Source organism: Hemicordylus capensis, chromosome 7, assembly GCF_027244095.1.
Source record: "Hemicordylus capensis ecotype Gifberg chromosome 7, rHemCap1.1.pri, whole genome shotgun sequence".
NCBI classification, from domain to species: domain Eukaryota; kingdom Metazoa; phylum Chordata; class Lepidosauria; order Squamata; family Cordylidae; genus Hemicordylus; species Hemicordylus capensis.
In genome coordinates this window covers 37,732,062-37,756,707 of record NC_069663.1, presented here as the reverse complement: position 1 = coordinate 37,756,707, position 24,646 = coordinate 37,732,062, and the positions used below count along the sequence as shown (strand labels likewise).

The 24,646-nt window shown below is 49.9% G+C and overlaps 1 protein-coding gene across 4 annotated transcripts in view; it reads right to left on the bottom strand.

Moving 5' to 3' along the window:
* The window catches only part of MAP7D1 (MAP7 domain containing 1), an 86,934-nt gene that overhangs the window by 15,233 nt on the left and 47,055 nt on the right, over positions 1–24,646 (bottom strand). For 2 of the 4 annotated variants that reach the window (XM_053268351.1, XM_053268350.1), the window contains exons 2-7: positions 20,442–20,906; positions 15,157–15,225; positions 12,569–12,732; positions 9,619–9,733; positions 6,286–6,396; positions 411–533 (exon numbers count right to left, since the gene is read on the bottom strand). In XM_053268351.1, the coding sequence (XP_053124326.1) occupies positions 411–533; positions 6,286–6,396; positions 9,619–9,733; positions 12,569–12,732; positions 15,157–15,225; positions 20,442–20,906 (1,047 nt within the window). The remainder of the gene's footprint in view (positions 1–410; positions 534–6,285; positions 6,397–9,618; positions 9,734–12,568; positions 12,733–15,156; positions 15,226–20,441; positions 20,907–24,646) is intronic. The other 2 variants (XM_053268353.1, XM_053268352.1) reach the window with 1 other exon arrangement.

The window sequence follows — 24,646 nt, the reverse complement described above, 5'->3', positions numbered from 1 at the left end:
CTTGGAACCTTCGGCATGCAGGTGTTCTTCCCAGAGCGGCTCCATCCCCTATGGGGAATCTCTTATGGTATTCACATGTAGTCTCCCCTTCAAATGCAAACCAGGACAGACCCTGCTTAGCAAAGGGAACAATTAACGCTCGCTACTGCAAGACCAGCTCTCTTGACAAGACGACGATGACTACGAATCTTTGCAAACTGCTTATCAACAAAGGATTTCAAAGCGGTTTGCACGGAAAATGAAAAAAATGAATAGATACGATGGCTCCCTGGCCGAATCGGACAGAGCGATGGTTTTGCACACGAGTGACCAGGACTGAAATCCCCACTGGGTCGCCACTGTGGCCGTGCAGAGGCGGTGCAGCCCTTCTCTCCGCCATTGTTTCGGCCCCCTCAAGCGTTCGTGCTTACCTTGGTCTTTCCCGTTGCCGGCAAGCGTCACGGCACTCCGGCTACGGGCCAAGAAGGACAGTGTCGGCGTCATGAGGCGGTCCACGATGCTGCTCTCCCAGGGGCTGAGCTGCAGGCTGCGATCTGGGGAGGGAAGGACAGACAAGGAGATCGAGCGAGAGGCCAAGATCCGGGGCCCAGTGCCAAGGTCTGCTGAGCTGCTCCCTCTAGCCCTCAGTTATGCGGAGTCTTTGCTCAGCTTGAGCTGCCATTTTCCAAACAGGGTCCGACCACCCAAGCCGCGGTCTCCTCAGCGGCAGGCCAAGGGACAAACCTATTTCTTCATGCCTCTCATTTTCAAATGGCTCTCCGCAAAGCATTTTGTCTCCTGACTACCATCCACACAAGGCTAATGGCAGAGGAACAGAGGCCTCGAGGTTCATGGGGAGGCTGTTAGCATTGGATGTTAGACCCCACCTGGGTCTTCATTTTGTCCTCTAGAGCAGGGATTCTCAACGTTGGGTCCCCAGATGTTATTGGACTTCAACTCCCATAATCCCCAACCAAAGGCCACTGGGGCAGGGGATTATGGGAGTTGAAGTCCAATAACATCTGGGGACCCAACGTTGAGAATCCCTGCTCTAGAACACACAGATTCCCAACCTTGGGTCCAGCATTCCCTCTAACAGGGATTCCCAGATGTTGCTGACTACAACTCCCACAATCCCCAAACAAAAGCCATTGCAAGGATGATGGGAGTTGTAGTCCACCAACATCTGGGGCAAGCTTCCCTGTATGTAACAGGGATTCTCAGAGGTTGCTGATTATCTTTCATCGTCAGTAGCTGCAATGGCCTTTGGTTGGGATTATGGGAGTTGTAGTCAACAAATCATCCTGGAGAGAATCTATCTATGTGGTCACTAAGAGTCGACACTGACTTGATGGCACTTAATCAATCAGTCAACAAAATCTGGGAATCCTTGTTAACAAGTGGCACCGATATGGGGACCCAGAGAGCCAGCATGGTGTAGTGGTTAGAGTGCTGGACTAGGACTGGGGAGACTGGAGTTGAACTGAAATTCCCATTCATGCATGAAACGTACTGGGTGATTCTGGGCCAGTAGTCACTCATCTCTCAGCCTAACCTACCTCACAGGGTTGTTGTGGGGATAAATATAACTACATATACCAGTGTTCCCTGTAACAAGGATTCCCAGATGTTGTTGACTACAACTCCCTTCATTCCTAGCTTCAATGGCTGTTTGCTGGGGATTATGGGAGTGGTAGTCAACAGCATCTGGGAATCCCTATTTCAGGGGGTCATTGAAATACACCATTCTGGGCTCCTTGGAGGAAAAGTGGGATATAAATGTAAAAGTTAAAAAATAAACAAACAAGTGTGATAACCCCTGAGTTAAATCAATGGACAGACAGATTTGTCTTGAGTGAATGGGTTGGGAAATTTAGGACCGACAAGAGGATTTTTTCACACAGCACATAATTAATCTATGGAATTCTCTGCCACATGATGTGGTGATGGCCACTAGCTTGGATGGCTTTAAAAGCGGCTTAGACAAATTCATGGAGGACAGGTCTATCAGTGGCTACTAGTCTGGTGGCTATAGGCCACCTCCAGTCTCAGAGGCAAGATGCCTCTGAATACCAGTTGCAAGGGAGCAATAGCAGGAGAGAGGGCATGCCCTCAGCTCTTGCCTGCGGGCTTCCCAGAGGCATCTTGTGGGCCACTGTGTGAAACAGGATACTGGACTAGATGGGTTGTGGGCCTGATCCAGCAGGCTGTTCTTATGGTGACAGGGCAAACACAAGTGTAAGGCATCACAAAGATATATAGGGCAATGTTACAGAACTGTATTTATCCATTAATAAACCGCCCAGAGACATGAGTTCTGGGTGGTATAAAAATATGTCAAATAAAATAAAATAATAATAATAACATAATAAAAAAGGTTGTTTCAATCAAATCTTATCTCTCAGCCTTAAAGATATGGAATATTGCTTTTTCCCTAGGAAAACTTCTGCCCCACCATGTGGGGCATTTATATATTGAAAACATCTTCACACTGCTCTTTTATAAGCCAGGGCTGCACAACTTTGGCCGTCCAGCCGTGGTTAGACTACAATTCCCATCACCCTCCACAACAGTGGTCGATAGTCATGGATGTTGGGAGTTGTAGTCCAACAGCAGTCAGAGCTGAACAGCCCTGCTAGAAATACATTTATACAAAGGGGGTCCCTATAAAACCTTTTTAAAAATCCAGTCACAAAAGAAAGAAAAACAGCAGATAACAAGAGAACCGGAAGCAGCAGAATACCATAAAACTAGTTGAAAATGTTTTTCCCGTCAAAAAGCTACAAGGCATCTGCCTTGCTGACCCTGCCTCGGGGCCCCACCCAACTCCCATTAACAACCCCGGTGGGTCCAAACAGACTCTCCTCTGGTCCCGCTTAGCTCAGACACCAGCCTCTCTCTGCTCAGCCGTTCCCTTTATCTCTTCCGGCGTCTCGCTCAGATGCTCGGGGTATTTTTAATCATCGCTAAGCAACGGGAAACAAAATATGAAGGGGCGGAAATACTATCCTTGGCAGCAGAGAGAGATTTGGCGAGGGGAGGGGTGGGAAGAGGAGTCCGTCGATCCCGACATGGCCTCATCTGCTTTGGAGAGTCAGCGTCTGAGATCTCACACCAAGCTCAAGCAGGTTTCCAGCAGAACGGAGAGCCGGCTGACCTTGCAGATCGGGGTGGCCACATTCCTACGGATGTTCCTAGATCCAGTTCCTAACACGTCCAGTTAAAAAGTTCTCAGGGCTGAGAAACAGACAAGGCTTAATCCAGATAAGGTCGGCACTTGAGAGGTGATTTTGATCTGCCTCTTCTGAATGGGGCCACACTTCCCCAGAGGGAACAGGTACTCAGTCTGGGGGCGCTTCTGGATCCCAACCTCCTTCTGGTGCCCCAGGTTGAGGTGGTGGCCAGAGGTGCCTTCTATGAGCTTCGGCTGATACACCAGCTGTGGCCATTTCTTGAGATAAATGACGCCAAAACAGGGGTACGTCTGCTGGTAACCACCAGACTTGACTACTGCAATGCACTCTATGTGGGGCTGACTTTTTATGTAGTCCAGAAACTGCAGTTGGTCCAGAATGCGGCAGCCACGTTCTGGGTCATCTTGGAGACACCATATTATAAGTTTCCAGGCAAAATATAAGGTGCTGGTTATAATCTCTAAAGTCCTAAACAGCTTAGGCCCTGGGTATTTAAGAGAGTGTCTTCTTCGCCATGATTTCCACTGCCCATTAAGATCATCTGGAGAGGTCCGTCTATAGTTGCCACTGGCTATAGTTGCCACTGGCTATAATTTGGTGGCTACTCAGGGACGGACCTTCTCTGTTGCTGCCCCGAGGCTTTGAGATGCGCTCCCTGTTGAAATAAGAGCTTCCCCATTTCTGGCAACTTTTAAAAAGGCACTGAAGACACATTTATTCATTCAAGCTTTTAATTAGATTTATGGTTTTAAATTTTTAATATTGGTTTTAAATCATTGCAATGTTAATGATTTTAATGTTTAAATGATTTTAACTGTTTTTATTTTAATGTAAACCGCCCTGAGACATTTTTGGAAGGACAGTATATAATTAAATTAAATTAAATTAATAAATAAGAACTTCCCCATCTCTGACAACTTTAAAAAAGTCAACCAAGACACATCTGTTCACCAAGGCTTAGATTGACTGTTTTAATACTTTCAACATATTTTAAGTTTTAATTTGTTTAAAACTTGTTGGAGTTTTAACACGATCCATTTTAGGGTAGGAGAATCCTCCTATGCCAATTCAGGAGATCTGTGTGCTCCCGTTTGCTGGTTGTGTGTCAAGGTCAGAGGCGGGAGGCTTGATCACGAGCAAAGCCCCAGCTGGGTAGAATGGTTTTCCGTCCTACTTCGTTCTAAAGCTGGGGATGGAATCTGAGTAGGGTGTGTTCATCCTACTCAGCTGGGCTCACAATCCAGCTCCCTGTCTCCAACCTTGTTTTTAACTGACACAGGGTTGAAAATCGGGAGCGCATAGAGCTCCTGCGGTAGGGTAGGAGGCTTCTCCTACCCTATGTTTGATCATGTGAACTGCCCTATTGTGTGGGAGCCAGAGAGGACAGCTTTTCACCTCCCCTTGATAAAATACTGGGGACAGAATGTGGGTTGGCCACACTCTTCCGACCAGTTCCCGGCTCCCACACAATCACTCTCCCCTTCTGGAAGTATTCTGGGATGGATACCATCATGACCCGGACTGACTCTTCTGGGTTTAGCATGCCTGGCTCTCCTACCCCGGCTGGGCACTCCTTCTACCCTGCTTCATGTGAACTAGCTTAATAAGTGTGAAGCAGTTGAGGATTCCGAAATATGATGATTATTCCCCCACCCACACACTTACCCACAAGCAAGTGGGAATGGCTACGGGAGATGTTCTCAGCTGTGGCGAGAGGACCACAGAACCATCTGGCTGGAGGCCAGACGAGATCACCACCCAGATCAGCACCAGCAGCTCCATTTCCACACCCACTGTCAACCCTAACCTCTCTCCCACGCATAGCCATTTTTCTTGTCTGATTTAGATCCCAACATTCCTGCCTCACATATGTGTGCAGACACACACACACACACACACACAGAACTTCCAACGCTCACAAAAATTTAAAAGCAGCATAAAGCAGCTTTGCACATTGTTAGTAGGAGCCGAAACGACAGCAGTATGGAGTTCCTATACTGTGGCAAGGAGTTCCCTGTAGCAAGAAAGACTTCCTCTCTGTACACGGCTGATGTAGATTTCCTGTCTTCATGCGCACCTCCTGGCATGAATGGGGAAGGATGCAGAAGCCTTCTCCCAAAGAAACCTACCTTAGGGTCAGCGACACTGGCCTCAGATATTCAGCAGGCCGGGGCCAGGCGCAAGAACTGACATCCAGACTAATGCTGCACGGGTGCAAGGATGGGGTCGCAGCTCAGCGGCAGAGTCCCGCTCCGCACGCAGGTTCCGTCCCTGGCAGCAGTTCCAGGTCGGGCTGGGAGAGACCCCTGCCTGAAACCCTGAAGAGCTGCTGCCGGTCAGAGCCGACAAGACTGAGCTAGACGGAAAAACTGGAAACTCGCCATTCGCCAGGGCCGGACGGCATCCATGCTCTGCTGGCCGCATCCTGCTCTGCTATCCTTTCCGCACAGGGCTATGAGAGCAGGAGAGCGTGAGCCACTCCGAGTACCCCAAACGACTCCGCACAGCAAGGTGACCTTCTTGCCCCGGAGCAACTCTGCCCGCTGCGCTCGTGCAGGGTAAGTCCGGGTGACTCAGGTTTGGCTCGTGAGAATCCTTTTCACATGCCGGGGCAGTTCTTCCCCACCTCTAGGAAGATAGGAAGCTGCGAGCCAGACCCTTGGTCTATCAAGCTCAGGATTGTCTTCACAGACTGGCAGCGGCTTCTCCAAGGTTGCAGGCAGGAATCTCTCTCAGCCCGATCTTGGAGATGCTGCCAGGGAGGGAACTTGGAGCCTAGATGCTCTTCCCAGAGTGGCTCCATCCCCGGAGGGGAATCTCTTGCTGCTCACACTTCTAGTCTCCCATTCAAATGCAACCAGGGTGGAACCTGGTTGGACAAGTCATGTTTACTACCACAACACCAGCTCTCCTCTCCCAAAGACTTCTGCATCTGATGGTGCCATCTGCGGCAAACTGCCCCCACCGTAGGCTGGTATATTATTTTGCCTCATGCGTTTTTAAACATGTCACCCAGCCTGAACTTGTGGGATAGGAAGGGACCCATGTTTAAAGAATCGGCATTGCCCCCTCCCCTCCCTCTCCCTGCCGGGCGCCCCCTGGGGTCTCTTACTTCTACTGGGTGAGTTCCAGAGGGTGGCGGAGGATTTGGAGAGGCGTTTGTTGATTATAGAGTCCACATGTTTGGGGAGATTTACGGCAGAGAGGGAGCACCTGCTTGCACCTACGAGAGGGAAAAGACACATGGGCATTAGGGGCGGTGGGTTGGGATCCGACCGGCATGCGGGCATGCAGTGGCAAAGGTCATGCAGTGGGGGAAGCAGGAAAGGCGGGGCCGGGGGGGTGGTCTTGGCGGGTGCAGATTTGCCAGCACTAGTGCAAAACTGTGTCCCTGCCAATGCGCTGATTCCGATGTGGCTCAACTGGAGGTGCCAGCGGTGACCGAAGGGCAGCCGTGCCTGGGCAGGAAGCAGCCTGGCAGGACCAGGGGTCTGCAGGGCTTCAGGGAGTGCACTGGCTCTCCTCTGTGCCCCCACACAATGCCCCATCTGGAGAGATAGGAAGACCTTCGGGCAATCCCAAGGGTAACGGAATCAGGCATCATGTTGCCACTTTCCCCATAACTGTAGCCATAAGCAAATTTTCACGTTGATATTATATATGCCCGCTGGCTATCTTTTTATACAAAACCCTTAAATGTTAGAGATAGTGTCTAATATGTGGCAAAGGGATGAAATGGAAGCAATGTCCAAAAATTCTGATTCTGTTACTGATGTATTTTGCATGGTTCAGGCACTATCGGTAACGGTGTTCTTCATTATAAGGGCCAGTGGCCAGAGGTGGCCCTCATCAACCATAAGCCCGGCTTCCTGACTAATTGTGCATGAAGATTTGGATGAAGCGGACTCCTTGGCACATTCCGCCTGGCACCATGCAGAGGTGACCATTCCCACCATGCAGTGCTGTGCCCTGCCCTGCACTGGGGCCCGGGGCTTCTGTAAGGGGAATGGAACCCCCTTGAGCCCCTGCATCACCTTGGAAAGCGTGCAAAGAGTCCTGGGAAGTGTAGACCATCCCCCTGCTTTTCTCCTAGAGCTCTTGAGAGAGGGCTCTCTGCCTCTCTTAAAGGGCCCTCCCAGCACAGAGAAAAGCCCAGTACTGTGCAGAGGTCAGCACAGTGGGAAATACCGCTCACATTAAAGGTCTTTTTTTGCCAAAGTGCCTCCCCCCCCAAAAAATAGCAAAGATCACTGGTCTATAAGGGTGTTGTATGGCCTTATAGTAGGAGATGTGATTGTTAGAAGTGAGAATTCTAAAGTGTTGCTCTCAGCTCCGCAGTAACCTCTTCTGGCCACTAGAGGCATGATGAGTCATGTTAACAGGTCTCTCTTGGTCATTCAGAGTCAGTTAGAACTGTTCAGCTGTTGCTGAAGGTAGTGCCTGTTTGAGTCTGTTGTTCAATGGCTCTCTCTCTCAGTATGTGATGTTTGAGTTTCTTAATAAATGTTTATTTGTTTTGTGAACTCAACCTACAGTCTCCAGATAATCTCTTGGGCTGAACGTCTCTACCACCAGAGCATACTCTGCTGTGCGAGGATTTTAATGTTTCTCCTCACGCCTCTCAACAGTGGCTATGTATAATACCAACCTGAAAATCCACTAATGACTATAGTAATGGAAAAAGCAATAACATGCCTGATTCCGTAACCCTTGGAATTGCCCCTTCTGCATCCCAGCAGCAGTAGAAGAAGGTTTAAGTCCAAACTGACAGCCCAATCCTGTTCCAGGTTTACTCAGAAGTAAGCCACGCTGAATTCCATTTTATTTACTTCCATGGCAGGTGTGTGTAAGACTGCAGGCTTAATAGGAAATTTTAAACAACAGGTCCCAGAATCCCAAGACACGTTCTTGAAATCTTGATGTCCAGGCTGAATACAAGTTGGAGGCCAGACAGTAAGACAGGAAACAGACCCAGGAGGCTGGAGCACCTTCCTTACGAGGCAAGGCTACAACATCTGGGGCTTTTTTGTTTAGAAAAAAGGTGGGTTAGGACGGACATGATAGACGTTTTAAAAAGTATGCATGGTGTCTTACCCAGCGAGTTGCTAGCTGATGATCACTGTTGGCACCTCCCACCTCGTTCTTCCCTCGCAGACAGTAAAAAATCGGGAGTGTGAACATCTCCCACTTTCCCTACCCAATTAATGACTGTGTGACCAAGCCAAAATGTATGTGGAGTGCTTTGGATATTCTAAAAAGTACCATATAAATACTAAGCATGTATTATTTTTAATTTTTATTATTATTATTAATTATCATCATCATCATCATTCAGTCTGGGAACTTATTTTTGAACTACAATGCCCAGCACCCCCAGCCTTTGGCCATTGTGGCTGGGGATGAGGGGAGATGTAGTCCAAAAACAACGTGTTACTCAAGGCTGTTTTAAGGTCTTTAAAGATCAGCACCAAAGATCAGCCTTGTAAATGCGTCCAAAAGTTACTAGTCCACAAACTTTTTTCTAACTTGCTGCTTCCACATACTAGCTATGTGCAAAGCTAGCACATCCTGGCCATGCCAGTCATTTGTGTTCTAAAAGAAAATAAAGGCACCTGCTGTCAAGCATCCTCGCCTGGTCGCCTGGAGGAAACTGCAACTCACCACAGACGACAGGAAATGATTCAATAAGCCTACATTACTGCCTTGTCCTTATCTACTGGACAACTTTCCCTGCTCGTGCACTTCCAGGCCTGTCCCATAAACTGCATATAGATTTCCAAACGTTTCTCTAAAACAATGAGAGCTAGAAACCCTCTGAAAACAAACAGGATCTCAGACGCTTGGGATGTAACATTCCATGCTGGATACTGAGCCGCTCTCTGATTGCGCCCTGGATTTGCAGATGCTCTCACAGACATCGAGGCTGCGAAGGCAGCGCCTGCGAATGGAATCAGTTGTCTACTGATCACTTCCCAACTGTGCCCAAGTGGGGTCACCCTCTTGAAGGCTCCAGCGTCCCACCTAGCATGACCGCAGAAGCAAACGGTGGAGAAAAGTAGCTACAGAAAGCAGGGAAAAGAGAGCACCACGGAGTCACCACACCGGAGAATCCAACAGACAGCAGCCTGCTCACACTGGATTACGTTTCGGGCAGCCCATCCAAAACAGGAAACTACACAGGAAAGCTCCCCCATCCCCATGCAAACAGGTTGGTCTGCAATTGGTCTCCGCTTGCAGATCAGGGTGCGAATGCTGCTCCTTAGCCGGATGCATGCACGTGCGAAACTGCCCAACCGTGCCAAAGCACCAAGTTCCCTCATGCCCCCCGCCACCATGCGCAACTCCTGAGCTCGCCCTGGCCCACATGCGCACACTAGCAACGCCCCAATGCACACAGACGCACCAAATGTACCAGAGAGAGCCCATGCAAGTGTTCAAAACTCACCATCCTTGTGAGCGGGAGAGCCCTGGTGCAATGCACCAGCCCAAGACCACCGCTGCTGCCGGATTTCAGCCCAAGTTTTCTTTGCTGAACGCTGAATGGCAGCTTCGTAGCGCTCCTGAAGGGGAAGAGAAGAGGACAAGTCAGGAAGGAGAAAGTGGTGGGGACGGCAGAGATACTAAACTCCCATCAGCCATCCCGGAACCTTGGAGGTGAAGAGAGTCTAGAAAAGGGTTGAGGTTCAGTCTGCGAGAAGATCACAGGAACATCTTGGAGTTGCCAGGGAGGGAACTTGGAACCTTCTGCTCTTCCCAGAGCGGCTCCATCCCCTGAGGGGAATCTCTTACAGCGCTCACACTTCTTGTCTCCCATTCATATGCAAACCAGGGCAGACCCTGCTTAGCTAAGGGGACAAGTCGTCATGCTTGCTACCACCAGACCAGCTCTCCTCTCAAAAAGGACATCTGTTCTTTGTTTTAGATCCCAAATTCAACCCATTCCAAAGGCTGGGAGGAGAACTGCCTTTTCCTATAACAATCTGCCTGGACACAGACGTCTCCAACTCAGGGCAGAGCCATCCACTAGCAGACCTAAGTAGTCGCCTAGGACGCCAATTCTTTGGGGGCACCACAGCATCCTGGGTGGAGTGCGTAGTGGAGTGCGTAGGGCCCACCTCCCAGCTGATCTCTGGCCTTCTTCCTCCTCCACCCTCAGGATGCTCTGTCCTCACCTCCTCCCTGCCTCACTCCGCTGCTGCTCAGGAGGGAGCCTCCCTCCTGGCTTTTCAAGTAAGTAAAAGTGTGCCGTCAAGTCGATTCCGACTCCTGGTGCCCACGGAGCCCTGTGGTTTTCTTTTGGTAGAATACAGGAGGGGTTGACCATTGCCTCCTCCCATGCAGTATGAAATGAGATGCCTTTCAGCATCTCCCTATATCGCTGCTGCCCAATATAGGTCTTTCCCCTAGTCTGGGAAACATACCAGCGGGGAGTTGAACCAGCAACCTTCTGCTTTTTAGTAGGGATGTGCACGGAACCACATCGGGTGGCTCAATGGTGGCGTGGGGGTTGCCCTTTAAGGGCGGGGGAGGGTGCACTTACCTCTCCCTCCGCGTATCCCCCGCCGACGCCCAGTTTTTCTCAAGTCCTACGGGCGGGGGGCGTACTTCCCTGCCGCCCCGTTCACTCTTCGGCGGGAAGTAGCTGGTGCGTGTGCGCCCGGTGAGCACACACACGTCGCAAGCGCCCGCACGCCCACCCGCTGGGCGCATGCACGCCAGCTACTTCTGGCCACTTCCGGCCGAAGAGTGAACGGGGCGGCTGGGAATTACGCTGCCACCCCGTAGGACTTGAGGAAAACCGGGTGTTGGCGGGGGGGAAGCGGAGGGAGGGGTAAGTGCACCCTCCCCTGCCCTTAAAGTGCAACCCCCCCCCTGCATTCGAACTTCGAACCGCCCACTTCTTGAACCTCTTCGCACCCACACAGGGGATCCTGGGACTATGAGTGCGATGATCTGTGGGGAGAATGGGCTAAGCCCTCTCTCCCTGCAGACCCTCCTCACTGATCTTGAGGAGAGCTTCAAGAGGTCCATAGCCTCAATCACAGCAATAAAACCACAACTCAAACAAAACCCAGAGAAGTAAAAGAGCCTGTAAAGGAGAACGCCAGGAATGTCCATCAAATCACTGGTTTCTTTTCACTGATTTACAATTTAGCTTGTACATTTTTATTATTATTTATGAGTTCTCTAGCTAGCACATTCAAAGTGTTTAATAGCCTGAGGTTTGCTCCTTAACAGCACAACCATCCTAGGAATCAGCCAACCCAGTTCTTCAACACACTAATTTTTTCATGTCAAGGCTCTGAGGCTGTGACATGCTGACCGGTTCAAAACTGAGCAAGGAATGGAGCTCAGATCTCCAGGGTGCAGACCACAACAGAAAAGGCTAGAATTTGACCACACACACACACACACACACACACACACACACACACACACTAGAAAAACCATTGATTTTCAAGAATGCACATTTGGTACTGTATAACCAGGCTCCAGAAGAAACCACTACGGACAAACCCCTCTGCACATTCTGTGCTCTTTTTTCCGCTGTGCCGGGGTGGCTCTCCATCTATTGTTGGACTACAACTCCCACCATGCTCTGCCGCAATAAATCACATACAGCAGCGGTGGCCTACCTGAGGCTCTCCATCTTTGGATGGACTACAGCTCCCGTCATCCCCTGCTGCAATAAATGGCACAGAGTGGAGGAGGCCCGCCTCCCATCTGTTGATGGACTACAAATCCCATCATCCCCCGCTGTATTAAAAATTTATAGAGCAGGAGTGACCAACCTGAAGCTCTCCATCTGTTGTTGGACTAAAACCCCCATCATACTCTGCTGCAATAAATCACATAGAGCAGCGGTGGCCAGCCTGAGGATCTCCATTTGTCAGTCGGCTTACAACTCCCATCATCCCAAGCTGCAATAAATGGCATGGAGTGAAGGAGGCCAACCCTCCAGTGGTTGATTGACTACAACTCCCATCACCCCCCTGCTGCATTAAACTGCATAGGGTGAGAGAGACCAACCAGAGGCTCTCCATCTGTTGTTGGACTACAACTCCCACCCACCCCCGCTGTGGTAAAGTGCAGCAGGGGGTGATGGGAGTTGTAGTCCAACAACAGATGGCGAGCCTCCAGTTGGCTATGCCCGCTCTGTGCGATCCAGTTTTCTGGTGACTGGCATTTGCCTCCCCATCTGCCCCACTGCGCCCCGGCCTTCCTCTTGGCATACCCTACTCCCGGCTCCCGATTACCTATCTTCCCTGTCTGCTTGCATCCAGTGCTCCTTGTCACAGGGAGTCCCAGATGTGGTTGATGCCAACTCCCGCAATTCCCAGCTTTGGGCCATCATAGCTGGGGATGCTGGGAGCTGTCATCCCGTCCCAACGCACCTTGTTCCTCTCCAACTTTTGCCGCTGGCGCTCTTCCAGGGCAGCGCGGCGCTTCTCGGTCCGGACCCGCTGCTCTTCCAGCCGCCGCCGCCGCTCCTCCAACTGCTTCTCGCGGAGCACGCGGGCCTTCTCCTCCTTCTCCAGCCATAGGGCCCGCTTGGCAGCTGGGGAAGGAAACCGGGGAGGAAAAGGAAGACGCGGGTTGGGCCGAGCGCACACCCTTGCTCCTGGGTCACATTACATCGCAACGGAGAGGAGGTAAAGGGCGCCGTCGAGTCGGTGTCGACTCCTGGCGACCACGGAGTCATGTGGTTGTCTTGGGTAGAATACAGGAGGGGCTTGCCATTGCCTCCTCCCACGCAGCATGAGATGATGCCTTTCAGCACCTTCCTAGATCTCTGCTGCCTGATAGAGGTGTTTCCCATAGTCTGGGAAACATACCAGTGGGGATTCGAACCGGCAACCTCTGGCTTGCTAGTCAAGTTAATTGGCACTGTTGTGTGCATGGCTGCGCATTTTAGACGGGAACCCGGACACGCCATCCCCGAAACACAGGCTACAGAGAGGAAGTGTCCTGCTGTAAGAACGTTCAATGTCACGAGTGCACAACTAGAAGTGTGTACAGATTTGTACGTGCATACACCGTACACCAGGCCTACTCAGCTTAGCGCCCCCCCCTGCAGATGTTGACCTACAACTCCCATAACCCCCAGCCATAGTGGCCACTAGCCAGGGATGATGGGAGTTGTAGGTCAACATCTGCAGGAGGGCCGAAGCTAAGCAGCCCTGCTCTTCACAGATGGTGCATGTGTTGACCATCCCCAAATGTCGGACTACAACTCCCATCATTCCCAACCACAACAGCCGAAGGGAGCTGTAGTCCAACAACATCTGGGGACCCCATTTGGAGAACCCTTGCTCTCAGGACTTTGCTTGCCACCTGGAAAATTAATTGGGAGCCTCTTTTTAGCCAGGTCCTTGAATCGACACACCCAACAGATGTACTGATTTAACACCTCTTGCCTGTGGGCTTCTCGGAGGCATCTGGTGGGCCACTGTGTGAAACAGGATGCTGGACTAGACAGGCCTCCTTGGGCCTGATCCAGCAGGGCTGTTCTTATGTCTTTATAGCCCGATGTGTGGGTTGCATTAACTGAACCTCCAGCTTCAGGAACAGACCCCATAGCTGCCGACAGCAGGCAGGGGGAGGGGGAGACCCAAAACAACTTTGTGGGGCAGGATACGAGCAGGGGAAAGGCGGGGGGGGGGGGGGAGATGCAGGCCGGTCCAGGCACAAAAGGAGCGGGAGGCTGGCCTAAAAACACATTCAGGCCAAACAATGGAGGAATGAGGGTGGAAAGTGATTTAGCAGCAGCCACAGGGTGGGGGTGGATCAAGGCTGGAGAGAGGCGCCCAGCAAAAGGAGGGGCTGCCGCCAATGTCCTGCGAGGGGGAGGGATCTTCTCAGGCAGGAAACCAGGAACGTAGGAAGCTGCCTTCCGTCAAGTCAGACCATTGGTCCTTCTAGCTCAGTCTTGTCTACCCAGACTGGCAGCAATTCTCCCATTCAAATGCAAACCAGGGCAGGCTCTGCTTAGCCAAGGGGGCAATCCATGCTTGCCACCCCAGGGCCAATTCTCCTCCCATAACGATCACCATGCATTTTACCAAAACGCATATACATGTACCATATTTTCTGTTACCATTAGTTGTGTCTGTTTTAAGTGGCCAGTTGTGGTTATTTTATTTTATTTTTATTGTAAGTTGTGGCTGAGGTCACGCACAACATTAAAGATCTAGAACAGGGTTTCTTGACCTTGGGCCTCCAGATGTTGTGGGACTACAACTCCCATCATCCCCAGACATGGCCTTTGTGGCGGAGGATGACAGGAGTTGTAGTCCAACAACATCTGAGGGCCCAAGGTTAAGAAACCCTGATCTAGAACGCTGAGCCCTGGGTCTGACGCAGACTCAGAAAGCAGTCCCAGCGCTGTTAAGAACGGGCAATTGTGCTAGCAGTGCCTCGGCGGATTTCCTGACTTTGTAGCAGCCAAGGGGTGCTGCATTACACAACCGAAATGCTGCGCATCGTGTCAGCTTGTAACTTTAACACCCTGGTGGTTTGGGTTGCAAGCCACCTTGAGTTCAGATTTTGGAAGAAAGCTGCTATACATCACAAACCAAACCTAAAACACCTGTGCACCCAATCACATGAAGATGATGATCTCCTTCCATCGCACAATTTTGTAAACATAAAAGGAATTTCCTCACAGGAGCCGCCTCACTCTGCCTCAAGACAGGGCTGGCTTGGTCCCATCATCTCCTCAGTGACTCGGGGAAGTGCCAAGATGCAGGCAGAAGACAAGGAGACACACTTTCCCCATCAAGAATGGAACCCAGGCCTTCTTTTAACCAAGTTCCTTTGTTTGGGGCGTGGTCTTCTAGGAACTGGGGTGAGGTTTCTTGCTCCTTCAGAGGGGGAGGACGTTAGACCCCCTCTAGTGGGACATACATGCTGCTGACCAAAGACCAGCATCTTTTTCAAGCTCTGTCTGCCAAGCCAGAGGCATGTCCTCTGTGCTCCTTACCTAGATGCTTGGCACGTTCCTCCCGCCTCTCCCGGGCCAACTTGTGCCTGGCTTGAGCCTTCTGCGTATCTGCAGGGAAGAGAGAAAAGGAGAAAGTCCGTCTGAGAAACTCACGGCCATCCTGCAATGCTAGCAAAAAACAGCCGTGCCGGGCTTTTGAATCAGTGGTCCTCAGCCGGTGGGTCCTCCGCAACCCTGACCTTAAGTGAGTTTATTTTTAGAATATTTCTATACGGGTTTTCAACAGAAAGTTCACAAAGTGGTTCAGCCAGCAGAGGAATGCTATCCTTGGCATCACGGAACACTGCCACCATCACCTAATTAATTTAAGGCAAAGAAAGAGAATATAAATATGGTGAATATTTATATACTGCTTTTCAACAAGAGTTCCCAAAGCGACTTATAAATGAATGAATGAATGAAGCTCCCTATCTCCAAAGGGCTCAACATCTCAAAAGAAACATAAGATAGACACCAGCAACAGCCATTGGAGGGATGCTGTGCCAGGGATGGAGAGGGCCAGTTGCTCTCCCCCTGCTCAATAAAGAGAATCACCACTGTAAAAGGTGACTCTTTTGTTCAGTTAATAGAGAGAAAGAGAAAAATAGCACATGGACCACAACTACATAAGAACGCACACTGCTCTGAGCTCCTTGGAGGAAGAGTGGATTATAAATGCAAACATAAATAAAATTCATCTGGTGCTGTGAAAGGCATGGCAGAGCCGTGCAGTGGGGGAGTTCGAAGTATGCTGTTTAACATGAGATTGTGAGCATGCCCAGCACCACACCTTCTCTGCAGTACCAAATCAGTGGGGCCAGCCCTCTTTATTTTTTTATTATATTCATATCTAGCCTTTCTTCGTCATGGGGCTCCTAGGCAGTCTCTTCTCCAGGCACTGACCAGACTAGACCGGCTTACCTTCAGCTTGGTGGCTGCAACATGTGCCCCAGATCATGCCCTACGGCACTGTGCCCCCTCAGCTGCAGGCCGTGGGGCAATCCCCCTACAGTTCCCTATAACTCTGGCTTGGGCTTCCCTGGAAGGTCAGGGAATCAGTCCTAGGTTAGCCTTTGCTTTGACATTCTCTCTGCCTCCTTTTAAACGCTGGTCAGTTTCCATTTTTTCATTTAAGACACACAAAGCAATCATATAAACAATGCGTCGACATAAAACTAGCAAACAAAATACAAACAACATTCAGCACTATTAATATCAAAGAGGGCACAGAAAATATCCATATATTTTAAACTTAAACGTTTCACATAACAAACAACTGCTCTGGCCTAGTCTAAGTGGGCTTAGAATGGTCAATGAAAAGAAGAAAAGGAATCCACCTTTCTAAAAACTAACTTTTCTAAATTACACTCAAAGCTGCTTTAATATGTAAGGATAATTTGTGCTGTGTTAAGATTTTCCATTCTTTTGAAACCATGTTCATATACTCTGTCTTTCATATGTCCTTCTTGGTTGCTGCCCTGAGATTGTGGAATGCACTCCCATCTCTGGCAATTTTTAAAAAGCATTTGAAAACCCACCTCTTCACCCAAGTTTTTTCGGCTTTTTAAATTTTTAGGTTTTAATCTGTTTTGACTTTTTAAATTGTTTAAATTGTTTTGGGGTTTTATGTATGTTTTAACTTGTTGTGTTATTGTTAACTGCCCAGAGAGGAAAGTTTGGGGCGGTGTGCAAATCTGATTGATTGATTGATTGACTGATTCACCAGCAGCAGCCCAGAAATTGCTAACCTTGCACTGTGCCTCAGAATTTCAGCGTGAGGTCCAGAACAATCCCTTGTTCCCCTCTCCAGCTCCAGGATAGGATTCAGGCGTGGTGTAGTGGTTAGAGTGCTGGACTAGGACCAGGGAGACCCGAGTTCAAATCCCCATTCAGCCATAAAAACTAGCTGGGTGACTCTGGGCCAGTCACTTCTCTCTCAGCCTCATCTACTTCACAGGATTGTTGTTAAAGAGAAACTCAAGTATGTAGTACACCGCTCTGGGCTCCTTGGAGGAAGAGCGGGATATAAATGTAATAATAATAATAAATAATCTTTTCTTGAACCAAATTTCTTGACCCCAATCGCCCCACAAAGTGCAATCTGCTATTTTTCTTGCTTATGGTTGTTATTCACCACTAGGCAAGGACAGCATCAAAACAAGCCCAACCTTTCTCCTGACCTTGGAGGTGGTGAAGGGGCCCTTGTGTTCTCCTTCAGAGCGGCTCCAAGCACCTCTGAAGACAGAGAGAGGACAGTCCACATGCCTCCACTCCAGGACTGAGACGAAGGCTGGGAACGCATCGTGCTCTCCAGAGACCAGCAGAAGGCTCGCCATGGTAAGCAGAACTGTGGATTCCTGGCTGCCAGTGTTTCATACAGGGGGACTGTCAAACATTGGTGGAGAGCTGGTCTTGTGGTAGCAAGCATGAACTGTCCCCTTTGCTAAGCAGGGTCCACCCTGATTTGCATTTGAAGGAGAGACTACATGAGAGCACTGTAAGAGATTCCGCTTAGGGGATGAGGCCGCTCTGGGAAGAGCATTTGCATGCTTGATTGCCGAAGGTTCCAAGTTCCCTCCCTGGCAGCAGCTCCAAGGTAGGGGTGAGAGAGAGAGAGAGACTCCTGCCTGCAACCTTGGAGAAGCCGCTGCCAGTCTGGGTAGACAATACTGAGCTAGATGGACCAAGGGTCAGACTCAGTATAAGGCAGCTTCCTGTGTTCCTACGTTGCTGACTACAACTCCCATCAACCCCAGCTGCAATGGTCTTTGGCTGGGGATTATGGGGGCTGTAGTCAAGGACATCTGGGAATCCCTCTTACAGAGAACAGTGGCGTAGTGATGTTGGGAGCTAGATTTCTGGCACTGTCTCCCCGCCTGCCGCTGGCCTCCATGGCCCCCACTCACTGCCACTGCTACCACAGCCTAATGATGCCGCCACCCCATCGTGAGCCCATCCCAGCGAGAACAGGGGCCAGTGTAGGGACATCATTAGACTGTGTTGTGGACGGCAAAAGGAGGCAGATTGCTGGCGGTGGCGGCAGCTGAGAGCAGCTGATAAGCCTGCGAGGTTAGGCGGCGAGAGACATGACTGGCCCAGAGTCACCCAGAGTGAGTTTCAGGGTTGAATGGGGATTCGAACTTGGGTCTTCCCGGTCCTAGTCCAGCACTCTAACCACTACGCTATGCTGGATGCCCTGTCCTCTGTGCACACCCCAGCCATCACACTGGTGAGCATTTTGCTTGTTTTTAGAGATAAAAGCTTGGCAGATAACCGGCCGGTCAGACATTGCCAAATATTCCTTGAAGCCAAAAGGGTGGGTGGCCGTGCACCTTTAAAAAAAACCTTTATTATGGCATTATTTGTTAGTAAGGGTAGGGGTGAAGAGTCGTCTCAAAGGCATATAAAGACTTCTCCCTTCGGTGCGATTGCAGACACCTCCAAAGAGGAACAGGAATGAATGCAAGGCATCAACATTTGTTTAGACCCACCCATGACGACTTTCTTTCTGGCTAAAAGGACCAGGAAGTTCCCTTCCACTCCATGTTCTGGCTGCCCGTAGAAGATCAATGTGCTGGCTGAAATCTCAAGCTGGGCTAGTGCAAGAGAACTGCGTGGCTGCCCTAAATTATGGGGATTTCTGGAAATGCACGCTTGAACAGGAGAACAACAGAACTTCTATTGCACAGAATTTCCTTGCAGAACAGAGGAAGTGGGTCACAGGCTGCAGAGCTCTCCCCTGTACGGCCTAGGGGCCCATCGGGGTTCCTGTCAATCCTCAGTTCAGTTCCTCGGCCGATTTTTTTATTGGGCCTGTGTCAAAGGAGGAGAGCTGGTCCTGTCTTAGCCAGCACGAACTGTTGCCTTTGCTAAGCAGAGTCTGCCCTGGTTTGCATCTGAATGGGAGACTACAAGTGAGCACTGGAAGATGTTCCCCTTAGGGCAGGCCTGCTCAACCCCCCCCCCCCCAGCTGTTTTGGACGACAACTCCCACAATCCCCAGTCACAGTGGCCAACAGCCAGGGAATTGGGATTATGGGAATTGCAGGCCAAAATCTGCAGGAGGGCCGAAGTGGAGCAGGCCTGCCTTAGGGGATCGGACTGCTCTGGGAAGAGCAGAAGGTTCCCAGTTCCCTCCCTGGCTGAGAGAGATTCCTGCCTGCAACCTTGGAGAAGCTGCTGCCAGTCTGGGAAGACAGTACTGAGCTAGATGGAGAAATGGTCTGACTCAGTTTGGCACCTTCCTATGTCCCTAGGAATCCTCTCCACAGTCCCCCTGGCATCATGCAAAGGCAACTGTTCTGGCTGTGCAATGCTGCACTTGCCCAGTGCCTTCAAGGGAAATGGAGCCCATTTGAATCCCTGAACCATCTTGGAAGGCATGTGCCACCGAGTGCTGGGAAGTGTAGCCCTTCCCAGTTCTTCCCTCTTGAGAGCTCGGTCTCTCTTAAAGGGCCCGCCCAGCACAGAGAAAAGCGCAGTCCTGTGCATTGGTCAGCATGATGAGAAATGGCTCTCCACACGGAAGAGTTTTTGCCCAAGTGGCCCCTGCTTGAAAAATCATGAAGGTCCTTGTCTTAGCGCAAAATCCTGGCGTAACTGCAGCATTAGTCAGGACCTCAGCCCTTGTTTTCACAATAACAGCTAGCTAATTTGTTTTGTAATTAGCATAAGCATCAGACCTGCTCATTAGCAAAATACTTTCTTTATTGCGCAAAGAAAAGTAATGTTTTCAAAGCACTTCCGGAGGTACACAGGAAGCTGCTTTCTACCGAGTCAGACCCTTGGTCCATCTAGATCAGGATGGTCTCCACAGACTGGCAGCGGCTTCTCCGAGGTTGCAGGCAGGCGTCTCTCTCAGCCCTATCTTGGAGCTGCTGCCAGGGAGGGAACTTGGAACCTTCTGCATGCAAGCAAGCAGGTGCTTACTTCTTAGAGTGGGCCCATCCCTTAAAGGGAGCATCTTACAGTGCTCACACATGTAGCCTCCCATTCCAATGCAAACCAGGGCAGACCCTGCTTAGCAAAGGGGACAATTCATGCTTGCCGCCTCCAGACCAGCTCTCCTCTCCTTGACCATTCTTTGACAATATCTGACTGGTCAATTGCCACAACCCATTTTTGTTACACGCCAGCCCTCGCAGAAACTTAATCTGCCCCCTCCCCGCTGGAAGAAAAAGTTCAGAGAAGTCACGCACGGCTAGGATTGTTACCTGGCCGGTTTCCCCCCATCAACCGGCCCAGTCTTGAGCATTTTGGGCACCACACAAGGACCACAAACCTACCTTGTTTGGTCCGGGGGCTCGTAGGCCCTGGTCCACCAGAGGGAGGCTGCTCACTCTTCGGGGGCGGCCGGGCACTTTCTTGGTGACTTGTGGCTTCTGTGGGAGGCGTGGTGGGGGCCCCTATCGGCGGGGGGCGGTCGCTCTTAGGGGGCAGTGTCTCCACCGCAGGAAGTGCGGGGGCAGAGAGGGGGCTGGCCCGGTCAGGATGAGGGGCAGGCTTCGCTTCAGCTGAGGGCACGGTGGCTGTCTCGACACTTGGGTGGCCCTTCTGGGTGGGCCGGGTTGCTTCCGTCGGAGGAGCAGCAGGCAGAGGAGGGGTGGCCGCTGACGGGTGGGCAGGGGGGCACTGGTCACTCCGGCGAGTGGGCATCTCCCCTCCGAGGGGCACTGCAGCAGGCGAGGGGCTAGTCCTTTCACTTGTGGGGGGCTGAGTCACTTCCGGGAGGGTCCCCTTTGGCTTTGGGGCTGGAAGAGAGAAGGCGGCAAAAATGTTTGTCAGGGCCAGAGAGTGATCGGTCACATTTATTTATTTATTTGACATATTTCTATACCGCCCAAAACGTACGTCTACGACCAAGATAAAAACCAAAGTAAAACATTAGTTAAAAACAAAAACAAGACATTTAAAACACAACAATTTAAAAAAATTTAAAACAATATTCTAAAAACAACATTAAAACAATCGAAACAATTTCATTGGTATGCTGCCTGACTCCAAAGGCTCTTGGCAGTTCACAAAAAATAAACACCAAAGCCACAACCAAACACACCCCAAACTGTGACAACAGCAATTGAAAAGATGAAAACATCCAGAGATTACTAAAAGCTTGGCTTAAAAAAATGCGTCTTGAGTGCTCTTTTGAAGGCTGGAAAATATGTTAAGCCACGAATGTCTATAGGGAGTGTGTTCCACAGGCCAGGAGTGGAATGAAGGAGAAGGCCGGCTTCTGAGTCACCGCCAAATGAGCTGGGATCCTGCAGAAGGAGGCGCTTTAGCAGGTAACCCGGTCCTAGGCCATTTAGGGCTTTAAAAGTAATCCAGAACTTTGCATTTTGCCCAGAGACCTATTGGTAGCCAATGCAATTGCTTTAAAATAGGCATAATATGGTCTCTCCGAGACATCCTGGAGACCAATCTAGCTGCTGCATTCTGAACCAAATGAAGTTTCCTAACTACATGCAAAGGCAGCCCCATGTAGAGCGCATTGCAGTAGTCAAGCCTAGAGGTTACCAGAGAATGTACCACAGTTCTGAGATCACTATCTTCAAGTAACCTCAAGATGTGGGTTTGCTGGGAAATTCTGAATGGGGAAAACTGCTGGAAGATTTACTTGGAAAAAATTCTCATGCAAGATATTCTCATTTGCATAAAAATAACATTAATTTTTATCAGAAAATTGTACTATGATCTGATCTGGCATGTTATTTGACCTATATCTTTAGTATATGTGTTACTCTCACAGGGATGTTGTGAGGAATGGAATGGAATCTTTATTATAGTCATTGACCAGACAGAAATATAACACGATAAGTAATAAACTTCAGCCATCGTGGTTTTGCTAATACTTTCTTACAGAACACAGTTTAGAATACACAATACAGCCGACATGCATGATTTTACCAACTGCTTCTTTACATAACTTGTGATGTAACAAAATTTTGCCACCTTGATAGAAACATTAATATTATGGTTGGACAAAAGAAGAGACACATAAAAGGCCAATAAACTACTACGGAAACTAGCACAAATATTTATATACCACGTTTCAACAAAGTACTCAGAGTACACAGAAAACTGAACTGGAAAAGGTGCAGAAGAGGGCAACCAAGACGATCAGGGGCCTAGAGCACCTTCCCTATGAGGCAAGGCTACAACACCGGGGGCTTTTTAGTTTAGAAAAAAGACAACTGCAGGGAGACATGATAGAGGTCTATAAAATCATGCACCATGTGGAGAAGGTGGATAGGGAGAAATTCTTCTCCCTCTCCCATAAGACTAGAACCAGGGGTCATTCCACGAAATTGATTGCCGGGAAATCTAGGACCAACAAACAGAAGTACTTTTTCACACAACACATAATCGACTTGAGGAATTCTCTGCCACAAGATGTGGTGACAGCCAACAACCTGGATGGCTTCAAGAGGGGTTTGGATAACTTCATGGAGGAGAGGTCTATCCATGGCTACTAGTCGGAGGGCTATAGACCAGCCTCAGAGGCAGGATGCCTCCGAGTACCAGTTGCAGGGGAGTAACAGCAGGAGGGAGGGCCTGCCCTCAACTCCTGCCTGTAGGCTCCCAGCAGCATCTGGTGGGCCACTGTTTGAAACAGGACACTGGACTAGATGGGCCTTGGGCCTGATCCAGCAGGGCTGTTCTTACATTCTTCTACACACACACGGAAAAAATGTACATTGAAAAACAAACAAGGTGCTTTCCTGACTCCAAGGTTCTCACAAATCAAAGACAAGTCAGATACCAGCAACAGCCATGGGAGGGATGCTGTGCTGGGGTTGGACAGAGACAGTTGCTCTCCCCCTGCTAAAAATGAGAGAGTCGCCACTTTAAAAGGTGCCCCTTGGCTCACTTAGCCAGGGTATAAACATAACCATGTACACGGCTCAGGACTTTTGAATGCAAACAAACGAACTAGAGACAGTGCAGAAGAAAGGTACTGTGGCAGATACTTGGCCTTGGGCAGATTTTATTTCCATGCTTAAAAGGAGTCACCTGTTGGGCTTTGGGAATGAATGTTCCCTAGTTGAGCTCAGTAGGGTGACTAAGTTGTTATGCTGGTGTTTTCTCCCCCCCCCCCCCCCCCCCCCGCCGCCAGGATGTGGCCACACTAATTTGCTTGAGGTGGCTTCAGAGCAATTTGCTTGGCTGGCTTCTTGCCTTGCAGGTCCTCCTGGTTTGAGTCACCTTTGTGCCTCCATCTCTCCGGCACAGCCTGTGATGGGAGGAGAGCTGGTCTGGTGGCAGCAAGCATGAATGGCCCCCATTGCCAAGCAGAGTCTGCCCTGGTTTGCATTTGAATGGGGGACTACATATGAGCACTAAGATATTCCCCTTAGGGGATGGGGCTGCTCTGGGAAAAGCACCTTCATGTTTGCATGCAGAAGGCTCCAAGTTCCCTCCCTGGCAGCATCTCCAAGAGAGGGCTGAGAGAGATTCCCGCCTGCAGCCTTGGAGAAGCCGCTGCCAGTCTGGGTAGACAATACTGAGCCAGATGGACCAAGGGTCTGACTCAGTGTATGGCAGCTTCCTATGTTCATCTCTATGGCCTCCACTCTTTGATTATAAGCATAACAGTGGCCGGCTACAGATAATCCTTCCTCAATGCAAAAAGTCATCCTGCAGCCACAATGGTCTCATTCACTGCCTGTTTTCCTTGGTGCTTCCAAGCCCGTGATCTGGGGTGCATAATCTGGGAGACCTGACTGCAGTTGCCACCAGCTCCTCTGCTGACTACTCAGGGAGGGGCTTTCTCTGCTGCCACCCCAGGCTTTGGAATGTGCTTGCTTGCTGTCAAAATGAACTAAGAGCCTTCCTGCCTCTGACAGCCTTTTCCAGAATTTGAAGCTCTGCAGGGCTGTGGATTTGTTTTTAAACGGACCCGATATGTTTTAACTGTCTTAACTTTATGTTCTATTTGCTGTAAAGCACCCCAGGATGTGAGTTTGGGGTGGTATACAACTATACTAAACAGATACAATAATAAACAAACAATAAATAAGTCTGCAATGAATGCACCACTGAGAGACCTTAAAGGCCAAGCTGAAGACCGATCATCCTGGAGAGAATCTATCTATGTAGTCCCTAAGAGTCGACACCGACTTGACGGCACTCAATCAATCCACAAAAGCTGGAGGGCCAACCCCCTGCTAACTGAGCAAAGAGGCACCTTTTAAAGTGGTGATTCTCTTATATTTAGCAGGGGGAGAGCAACTGGCCCTATCCATCCCCAGCACAGCATCCCTCCAGTGGCTGTTGCTGGTGTCTATCTACCTTATGTTTCTTTTTCAATTGTGAGCCCTTTGGGGACAGGGATCCATCTTTAGTTGTTGTTATTTTTCTGTGTAAACCGCTTTGTGAACTTTTGTTGAAAAGTGGTATATAAATATTTCTCGTTGCTGTAGGCGTTGTGCAGCCCTGGTCTACAGTGAAACAAAGCTGACACACGCAGAACTGCCTTTCGCTCCCGGTA